We start from the raw sequence: 11,406 nt of genomic DNA on the forward strand, positions 1-11,406 counted from the left end.
AAATATCTCTTAAACAACAGTTAAAACTCAGGAATAGATGTGACTGCTATAAGAGCTTGCAATCTAGGAATCTTTACAATAAGCCTTATCGAACATTCTGTACTCCTTCATTGTTGATTGCCCAATCTCTGCCCATGTACTATCCTCTGATAACCTATTCTCTCGAATTCAGTTCTCAGCATTTGCTCATTATACTTAGTTCATATTAGTGAGGCCTTACAATATTTATCCTCTCATTTCTGGCTTATTTCACTTGACATAATGTCCTCAAGGTTCATTCACCTAGTTGCATGCCTCACAACTTTATTCCTTTTTGCAGCTGCCCAATATTCTGTTGTATGTATACATCACAGTCCTCTCTTCTACTCACCCATAGATGTACCCTTACGCCACCTCTATCTATTGCAAATCGTAAATCCTGCCACCATAAACAGCAGTGTGCAAATGCCTGTTCGGGTCCCTGCTTTCAGTTCTTCCAAGTATATACCAAATAATGGGGCTGCAGGATCATATGGCAACCCTATCCTTAGCCTCAGGAATCATTTTATACGTAACTGTGTATGTGTGCGAGTGTGTAGTAATTTTTAAATCTCAGAATGTCAGGAATGGAAAGGACTTTAAAGATCAGTTGAATATCCTATGTGATGTTTGTATATTTCTTACAATATACCTGATAAGTGACCATCCCAAGTCTATTTAAGAATCTTTAATAATGGGAAACTCACCTTGGCTGGAGGCAGGTCAAGACCACTCTTAGATAGATCCTTTGCCTTTTGTTGGTTTTGTTCTCCACTTATAGAATTAAACCAAGATCAAAAATGTTAGTTATAAACCCAAACTGACTTATTTTAATCTATTTATTAAAATGTAGCTGAAGTTCAAGTCACTATTTTTACACGTGAAATTCCTACTTCCACATACACATACATCAGAAATTTTTTATGCTATTCCATTAGAAGCCATCAAATATGCTTTGGGGGATAAAAATAAGGAAGTGATTTTCAGTTAGGTGACATACACTTTCATTATTCCCTTACTTTCCCTCTGGGAGGCATTTAAGACAATAATATTCGGCAGAAAATACTGATTAATTTTTTTTGTTTTTGGGTGGGTGTTCCGGTTTGCTAATGCTGCCTTTTCGCAAAACACCAGAAATGGATTGGCTTTTATAAAGGGGGTTTATTTGGTTACAAAGTTACAGTCTTAAGGCCATAAAGTGTCCAAGATAAGGCATCAACCATCGGGTACCTTCACTGGAGGATGGCCAATGGTGTCCAGAAAACCTCTGTTAGCTGGGAAGGCACGTGGCTGGCAATTGTTCCAGAGTTCTCATTTCAGAATGGCTTTCTCCAAGGACGTTCCTCTCTCAGCTCCTGTGCGTTCTTCAAAGTGTCTCTCTTGGCTGTAGCAAGCTGGCTCCTTCTGTCTGAACTTATATAGTCCTCTAGTAAACTAATCAAGGCCCACGCTGAATGGGCAGGCCACACCTCCATGGAAATTATCCAATCAGAGTTATCACCCACAGTTGGGTGGGGTGCATCTCCATGGAAGCAACCTAATCCAAACATTCCAACTTAATCAACACTATTATGTCTGCCCCCACAAGACTGCATCAAAGAATATGGCTTTTTTCTGGGGGGCATAATATATACAAACCGGTACAGTGGGTGACTTAGCCAATGCCAGAATAATAAACTGAATTCATTTCAACAAATGTTGAGCTTTGTCTGTGTTTCGTGCACTGTGCTAGGCACCTGAGGAAAAAGATGATAAAGTTATGTGTCCTACCCTCAAGAGAAGGTCATCGTCTAGTAGGGAATATAGAAGTGTAAACACAAGCATAACAAGAAATGGTAAATGCTCTAATGATGGCACAACCAAAGGCTTGTGGTAATGAAGTGGAGCCAGTGATTGATTCTGACTTGCCAGCCCAGACAGTTGGTGGGTAGGGATAGTAGGAGGGGGAAGAGAGAATACAAAAGGGAAGCAAATACATGTAATGTTTAAACTTTAGTATGTAACTGAGCACTGCATTATCTTGAATATTTCTTTTCAATATGTCAATAGTAGTAGTTTAGGTATGTGCACCTTGGCTATGTAGTTGAATGTTTAAATGCATAATAAAAGTTGCTTGGCAATGCCACCATTTTTACTTTCTATTTATACATTAAAGAAATCCATTCTCTAATGAAAGTGACAAATGAAGATTTATGCATTAAAATTAACGATGGCATTTAAACAACCCATTAAGTTGTTTTCCCCCCATAGGGTGACATGATTTATGTCTAGCTCTCAGTACTTTCAGTGTTGCTTCATCAGTCAATGCTTATCTTTTACTCTATTTTATTTGTATGGGTGAGAGGAGGGGCCTTTTAATCTGGAGAGAGAAGGATTTCTCAGCCACTCAGATTCCTCTCATGCCGACATGAGGCTACATGTCTCTTCTTGGAGATGGCAACCATGGGTTTGTCCAAAGGAGAGTGTTAAGGGTTGTGACTGCTCTGCCACCCTTTGGATAAAGTAGTTCCCTAAGAACTGTAAGCTCCACAAAGAAGGTACCATGTCTGACTTGTTTTTTGCTATAGCTCTAGTGCTTACCATAGGAGGTCCTTATTTGTTGAAGGAGTCCATGAATGAATGATCATTACTGTACTTCATGTGTCAGCAATAGGAGTAACAGATAAGAGGAGGAAATGTGGTGTGATTTCTTCCTTTTGTGAATGCCCAAAGTCTTTGTTCTTTATGCAGCCTCACAATCATTTGTCTGCTTGTGTTTCCTGCTCATTCAGCAGTGCTTGTGGTGTGCCAGTCACTGTGGAAGATCTCGGCCCTGCCCTGACTTAATTCTCTCACCACAAGGTAGAATCCTCAATGGCAGGCACCATATCATACTCAGATTCATCATTGGTAAATTTTTAGTATGATGTAAGTTCTCAGTAGTATTTGCTTTAAAACGAATGTTAGAAACTTTGAAATAGAAGACCCCCATGTACTGGGAGCAGCGGGCACTGACGTCTCATTTGCTGAACTTCTAATAGCCAGAATCTTAAACATCATGTTTTTTTCCTTTCCCTTTTTCTTTTTTTTTTTTATATTGTAAATGAGTGCATTGAAGATTTCCAAGGCTGCACATCTTGCTTTTCCCCTGTTCAAACTGGATGCCAAGACAGGGTTGGTTGGTGGGAAAGGTTCTAATAATATCTAGGTTCCAACACTTGAGGGACAGACAGAAATGTCTTTGGCTAATGTGGTAGATAGAGATCTGCTGCGTTTTCCTCTCTCTGCCCATATTTTTTTCCCTTTTCTATTCATCTCCAATTGTCATATTGTAGTAATGTATTTTTTGCTAGTCCAAAGCAAGAAAACCATTATTAAGACTATATTGGAGCTCTCTGTCCATGGGCTTAAATCCTTTCTTTGCCCATTTTCCTATTACCCTTTCTCCACTATCCACCCTGACTGCAAATCCCCAGAGTTTAATGATTGGTTTGTTAATTAGGCTGGGGCCTTTTCCTGTGAACAGCTGGAGTTGTTATGACAATATAACTAGTGATATCTGTGACTCTGTGTGCACTTCTTGGTTATGTTGTGATCTCTGTATAAAAAAAAAAAAAACTGTCTTCATTATGAAGAATTTGGTTTCCATCTCTGAGAACAGTAATGAATCTGTATATTCAAGTTCCTGCTAAGTACCAGGCACTAGACTAGGTCCTAGGGATACAATGGTGAGACAAGCAGCATACTACAATCTAGTAGGGGAAACAATAGACAAGGATCAAATATATAAATACAAACTCTGATAGTTATGGAGGAAAGCTTCAGGATGCCATGTTACAGAATGGAAAGTCTCTAGCTTAGATCGGGTGGTCAAGGGCTACTTTTATGAAGAGGGAATAATTAAGCTGTGATTTAAAGGTCAAAAAAGGGACTCAGCCATGCTAGGAGGGCATAGAAGGCCTTTGCATGTAAAGCAGAAGGAACCTTTTTTAAAAATCTGTCCTTTAGGCAATAGTCATTTATTTGGGGGTGAGCATGTTTGCACCTGGCCATCTGTACAATGTCCCTAGTTAGTGAGGTGGCTGTCGGGGGTGTTGAGTGCAGACTATTATCATGAGACAAGACTTCTTGGTGAAGTCTTCATATATTTCATGCTTGCCTTTACTGTGCTTTTGTTTCATTCTTTGCCACCAGCTCAGTAGCGGGGGACCCATGTGTAGGTAAGTGCTGTCTGTTGCTTTCCCAGTTCTCCTAGCTCAGAGCGTGAATAGACAGATCATAGATTCTTATGAATACAGATGTCATTAAAAATTCTTTATGTTAACTTGATCTTCCATGTTTTGTGGCTGCTAGAAATTTTGCTTCTGGATATTTTAAGGACAATTTTAGCTTTTCTTGTGCATATGGAATTGAGCAATCATCTGTGATAGTGAATGGGGTTATTGGGGAGGGGCATATGTGTGGATTTTAATGAGTGCTTCCCACCCTATAAAGTCAATCTCACTCAGTATTTTAGGTTTAACATTGTCAGGCTTATCCCCACAGTGGAAAATCTGAGGGTACAGAGCATAGAGACCAGAGACCAGGTTTGTTTTTCAAGATAAATATAGCCTGCTAGAGAATAAAACAAAAATATTAAGTTCATAAACCTCTGAGGGAGAAAAACAGAAAAGATATATCACCAATTGACTAGCCTTCATCTAGTCCAAGGTCAGGAAGATTTCTCCCACATTTTCTTCTAAGAGTTTATCATTTTCGCTTTTAAGTTTAGATCTGGGATCCATTTTGAGTTAATTTTGTATACAGTGTGAGGTAGAGGCCCAACTTCATTTTTTGCATGTGAAGATCCAGTTTTGCCAGCTCCATTTTTTGAAAAGACTTTTCTATCCCCATTAAATTATCTAGGCAATATTGTCAAAAAACAATTGATCATAAATATAAGGGTTTATTTCTGGACTTTCAATTCTGTTCCATTGATCTATATGTCTATCCTTATGCCACACTGTCTTAATTAGTGTAGTTTTGTAATAAGTTTTGGAATTGGAAAGTGTAAGGCCTCCAACTTTGTTTTTATTTTTCAATATTATTTTGGCTCTTCTGGATCCTTGCATTTCCATATGAATTTTAGGATCCGTTTATCAATTTCTGCAAAAAGGCAGCTGGGATTTTGATAGCATTTACATTCAGTCTGTATATCAATTTGAGGAATATTGCCATCTTAAAAATCATAAATCTTCTGATCTATGAATATGAATATAGGATGTCTTTTCCATTTATTTAGATCTTATTTAGTTTCTTTCAATGATGTTTTGTAGTTTTCAGTTTACAAGTCTCGTACTTCTTTTGTTAAATTTATTCCCAAGTATTTTATTCTTTTTGGTGCTATTGTATATGGAATTGTTTTCTTAATTTTATTTTCAGAGCATTCATTGCCAAATGTTTGTTTTTAAACCAAGAATTATACTACATTTAACAATCTTTTAAATGGTAGAACACCTGATCCCTTAGACAGATGTAGGCAAAGTGTATTTTGCTGAAAAAAATGTAGGAAAACTGTAAATTTTTTCTGTTCACTGTGAGCTCTTTTTCCTTCTTACAATTTCCATAATTTACTACAGTTGAAGATAAATAATTTAATGTAAAGCTGGTCTTTTTAGAAGAGGAATACTGGAAATTTTTATAAATATCACTTTAAAGCTTAGAAAATATAATTCTTCCTATCTTTTCTATGATGTCAAAGATGATGGAAACCACTGGTAGAACCCCACCAGACAAAGGTGAAGAAGTCAATGGATACTTCTTGAACCCTTCATTGGTGTCAGCGGATTGTTCACCAGCAACCTCAAAAAAGAAAACAGAAGACATGAGCGAATTTCCCTATGAGAGCCAAAGAAGCATCCCGCTGGCTGTGACGGATGCCTTAGAGCATATTATGGAACAGCTCAATGTATTGACGCAGGTGGGTTGACGTGCTTTGCACTGTGCGGTAAGAAATACAGAACAGCAGGTTGCAGACCTAGCAAAACAGGGAGAAGTTTTTCCTTCTTAGCAAAGCTAAAATGGTAATCTCAAGATGGCAATCTGTATGGCAAGTCCAGTGCTACCGAGCTGCTCTAGCAAGCTTTGGGGGAGGTAAGCCCAGAGCCATGCACACATGCGTGTTTATTCACACACACACACATACACACACTGTGCTGTTCCTGCTTTCCCAGGGCCAGAAGTAAGCATCTATGAACAGTGCTGGTATTCCGTACTCTAAACGTATTTGGTTCTGAGCGGTAGTGTTTGCCTTAGGAATTTTTGATGCAGTGTGTTCATATTAAGTCATTATCAAAGAGATGTTTAGGGCCAGAAGAAAATTGTATTGGGATTACCATTTCTGGTTTCTATAAAATATTGCCAGTGTTTATAGTTCTTCATTCCAAAGGTATTCACAGTATCCAATATATATCTTCCCTTATTCCAAAGCCTATTATTTCATTTCTGCTTCTTATGGTAAAAATTGTTTGTTAGGTGTTATAAATTCCAGAGAATACACCTCCTAATTCATAATGCTGTGTTCTTCCAGTGGTGATGGCTTTGTATTCCCATTTCAGAATGTTACTCAGTCCTTTCAAACTAATTTACTTTTGCAATGAAAGAATACAGGGAATCTTAAATAATATATCAAAGGTCTTTCACATCTTGGCCGCTAAGTACAGATATAATTTAAGGGAAGTGGTATGTTGAAATGGATACACCAAAGGCTCCAGCCTTGCTGATTCATTGTGTCCTTTGAACAAGTTTTTTGTTGTTCCTTTTTTATGTGTAGAAGGAGGATACCAATATCTGTCAGAGTGGACATTGTCGCAAGTGTACAGAAAGAGAGGTTAAAATGTGAACTAGAGAGATGCCAATTTCATGTCAGAGGGAATATTTAAAGTCAAAATAACTCTTGTAGAGAGATTATCTAACTCTATTCTCAACGCTAGCTGTGCATTATAATCACCTGGGGAGTTAAAAAACAAACAAACAAACAAAAAACCAACAGGCAGACATCTGGGTCTCGTGTCCAGAGCATCCATTTACATTGGTCTGATGTAGGGCCCTAGCATCAGTCTCTTAAGAACCCCATAGGATTCTGTTGTACAACCAGGGTTCAGAACCACAAGTTTAATGAATATTCTTATCTTGGAGATAACATCCCAGAGTCTCTATCATTAAGTGGCACATAGGTGGATTTGGGATCTTGACAGATTGTACAAAAGAATCATATGAAAAGTTGGAGTCACCATGGGATTTTTTCAATGGAAATCCTATTAAAATCTCAGTATTGTGCAGCTCCATGCTCAAATTTAGTTTTGGTTGTCTTATTTTCAATATTTCCATGACTTCCTTACCTAAACTGTCATCTTTCAATGCCAGGACCTCATCAGGGTCTCTCCCAAATGAATCTTTCCATGCTCTACTCTTTCAGCTTCATGACCCCTTTCTCCTTCTTTTTACTTGACTCAAAGTTAAATGAAATCACTTTAAGCTTATTGAACTTCCCTATGATTTTTTATTTTTTAATTTTGTAGCACCAGATTTCTTTTACATATTAAAGAAGTTAAAAGCAGGCACAGCTCACTGATAAATAAAGACAGTGAATCTATGGTCAAGTTGCAAGTAAAATAAATATGTTCTGATTCACTTTAATTACAGATGACTTAACATTTTCTAACTTTGTTGTAGGGTGTTGTTCATCATTATCTGTACTGAGCTATAATTAGAAATAAATCAAAATGAAATTATATTTTAAATGTTAGATAAATGTAGTTATCCAATGTTAAAGTTATTGATAATATATGTATTTGATATATGGATATAATATATGTACTATATGTATAATAAAGCATAAGTATATGCTTTACCATGTATAACTGTGGTCATGTGTGTTAGTATCTGGCAAAATGTTTGACATATGGTGGGCACTCAACAAATTGAGAGAAATAATTATTGGTATCACTTATTTTTAATTAGTTATGACCTTCATAACAGAATGTGAAAGCAAAATCTAAGTGATGTTGGTTAGTTTCAGAGGATGATAGAGAATAAATTCATTATCTTGAAATTTGGTGATGAAAATAACCAAATATTGATCTTGCCTTAACTTTATGAATTGTACCAATGGATTGCCAAATAGTAGATGAGGGAAATGTCTCTTATTTATAAATTATCTCTGCTAATAAATGAGAAAAGTGATAGAATTAGAATATCATTTGCAATCCCCCAAAATTAATAGAGCAAGGCATTGACTAGTTACTAACATCACAAAAAAAGAAACAACTAAACATTGTTAATGTTCCTCCTAGTGAAAGAATACTCAGTCACCTATGGTCTTACCAGGAATTCAGCCTGAGTCTAATCAAGCCTCTGGATCCAGCTGCCCATTTACAGAAAATACAGAGGATGTAATAGGCTGAACTGCACCATGAGTTTGCAATCCATAAGATCCAGACTGGGGGAAACTATACGGTCAAACAGCCTGAGTCTGTCAACCAACAAATTGTAAGGAAAAGAGAAGGAGGGGAGGAAATCTGTAAATAAAAGGAGACTTAATGACATATCAACATTTTGAAAATGTGAAAGAAAAAATGATATCTAGGGATGTACACTTGAGAAATAAAGCCATAACGAAATTCAAGAAAATGTGCTACTCTAAAGGTCAGGATAGGGCCATTATGGGGCAGAGACTGGGGTGGTGATGGTGACAAGCACATGGAAGGAGCCCTGAGCTGGCTGGCCGAGTTCTAGTTTTCTTGACCTGGGTGCTGCTTATCAGGGTGTTTTACTTATGAGAATTCACTAAGCAGCCCATGCATTTTGTGTGGTTCCTGAATCTATGTTTTATTTAATAAGCAAAATTTATTTATCAAATGTATAAAAGGCTGAAGGTGAAGTAGTCAGTATCCCAAATATTAGATTTCCTAAGTTTAAAAGTAGTCAAAGTAATCATATACCAATTTATTAGCTGAAGGATTTGGAAAAACTAAGATTGATTAAGTCCTGTGTACCAGGCACTAGTTTAAGCATTTTGCATGCATTATTTCATTCACTCAGTCCTCCTAACAACCCTATCAGGTGCTATTATCTTCTGGGTGAAGGAACTGGTGGCAATCATGATGATATTTTCAAAGTAGTCTGGGATAGCATGGATATGGTCCACCATGAATTGCATTGTGACAGAAAGACCAGTGATGGCATTTAAGTAGGACTTGCACCAGGCATGTGCAATTTTACCTACTCCTCCACCCTCCAGCCCCACCCCCCCACTACTCTGCATCTCATAGGACCACTTAGAATGCTACGCACAGCCTCTTCCCTGGTGTTGACACTTCAGAAGACGACATGAGACTTGTCTGCAGAGACCTAATCTTTTACTCCTTTTTCCTCAAATGCATCTTTTTTTTTTTTTTTTTTCTTTTCCTCAAACTGCTCAACAGTGCTCTGCCCTGTGGTAGGTCCCAGAAGCAGAGCAAGTTCTGGGGCTTATTTCTGAGCCAACCTCTTGACAAAAAGGTAGGCTCCCAGTTCCAAAAAGGAGCTCCTGTGCAAAGATAATCGCCGTTGTCCTTTCTACTAGGTCACCAGGTACTGATTATTTTATCCTCCTTTTTGCAGACTGTTTCCATCTTGGAGCAGCGACTGACTTTGACAGAGGATAAGCTCAAAGACTGCCTTGAGAATCAGCAAAAGCTTTTCTCTGCTGCCCAGCAGAAAAGTTGAATAGAAAAGTATAAGTAGAGGCATGGAAATGAATGCATGTAAATATACTTAGGAAGGGAATGCAGGATGCCTCATGCAATGGAACCATATGCTAATGATCATGGCATTTCTCAAAAGAATGAGCAGCAGAGCCAAAGATAGAAAAGGCATATTTAAGGACTAATTTGAACACACAAATCAATGTCAAGAACTAATTTAAAATATTGCCATTTATAATTGCAGTAAAATAAATTGATAACCATTCAAGTGACTGTATTCCCCCTCCCCCATATTATTTTAAATGTCAGTTTTCATTTATAGTTGAAATTCTGTCAGGAAAATAACCAAATCTCTGAATTTCATTGTTAAATCATTTCAGATTGACCATGTCCGGCAATTCCGTAAAGCAATTAAGGTATTTCTTTAAGGAATAACCCCCATTGGGGTGAAATTGTATCCTGTAAGCAGAGAATGAATTACTGAAATTCAAAAACCACAGAATTTCCAAGCAAGAATACATTTATTTTATTTAGAAATGGCACATATGTGACATAGGCAATGAGTTTTATTTAATTTAGGGTGTACATTTTTTACCCATTGCCCAATCTGAAGGAAAATGAAGAGTTAGAAATACATGAAGCACACGTATCTTCTCTTTCACAGGTGAATGCGCTGAATGATTTGGGTAATGTGATCACAGTTCAAAAGGATTATGTTAGTGTGATTTCAGTGTGCTCAAAAGCCAGAATAGTGCAACGGCGATGTTTAAAAACATATACACATATATGTACACACACCTAAGAAATGTTGTTGCATAGGGTAATTCTGGCAACTGAGTAATAAGCATTAAAAGAAAAAATTGCATCATCGTCTTCCTGTATTTTTTTAATGAATTGTGATTTGAAACAAAATTAAATGAGCCAGGCATTCTAGAAGATCTTGATTACATGTTAAGAATTTTGTTTTATCTTAAATGAAATAGGAAATCAAAGTGAAGAAAAGCAGGCAAATTAATTTTACCTTGCTTTTCTGTTAACCTATACCAAGAACAAAAGTGGAAAAGCCATTCCATATTTATGGTGTCTGTAGGTGACTAGGGGGAAATGCTGTGTTTTAGAAAAGAAAAAGTGAAGTCCTGTTTGTGTGAGTTGATATTTAGAAAATTTTCTCACAGCAGTTTCAGCGGTACCTATAAGAATTGGGTGTTTTTTTAATCATCTCATTGTGTGTTGTTGTAAGTGCCTTTTTATATCATACAAAGTGTGAACTTTTAGGTATAACTTCATTGAGAAGACTAAGAAATGAAATGTCACAATTTTTGTTTACCCTTTTCTATGCTTCAAACAATAAAGATATTTTACTTTCAAAAGGGAGTTATTTTCATATTTTTTCAAGTAGTAGTTAAAGCTTGGAAATACTAAACTTCTTATCATCTAGCTCGCTCAGTCTTTAATGTGCATAAGAATCTGCTGGAGAACTAGTCAGAACAGTTTCTGGGCCCTGTCTCCACAGATTATGCATCCCTAGGTCAGGGTGGGGCCCAGTAATTTGCATTTCTAACAAGATTACTGGTGATGCTGAGGCTGCTGGTCTGAGGACCACAGTTTAGGAACTACTGATCTAGCTCAGCCATTTCTTACAACAGGATGTTGCCATGTATTTTTACAGTCATCACTGACCTTT

General features: G+C 37.2%; 1 protein-coding gene across 2 annotated transcripts in view; it reads left to right on the plus strand.

Moving 5' to 3' along the window:
- Positions 1-11,092, plus strand: part of POC1B (POC1 centriolar protein B) — a 106,264-nt gene extending 95,172 nt beyond the window's left edge. For both annotated transcript variants that reach the window (XM_037845624.1, XM_037845623.1), the window contains 2 exons: positions 5,738-5,956; positions 9,640-11,092. In XM_037845624.1, coding sequence (XP_037701552.1) covers positions 5,738-5,956; positions 9,640-9,744 — 324 coding nt within the window. In that variant the 3' untranslated portion in view covers positions 9,745-11,092. The remainder of the gene's footprint in view (positions 1-5,737; positions 5,957-9,639) is intronic.
- Positions 11,093-11,406: the final 314 nt, after the last annotated feature.

Source organism: Choloepus didactylus, chromosome 8, assembly GCF_015220235.1.
Source record: "Choloepus didactylus isolate mChoDid1 chromosome 8, mChoDid1.pri, whole genome shotgun sequence".
In the NCBI taxonomy this organism is placed as follows: Eukaryota; Metazoa; Chordata; class Mammalia; order Pilosa; family Megalonychidae; genus Choloepus; species Choloepus didactylus.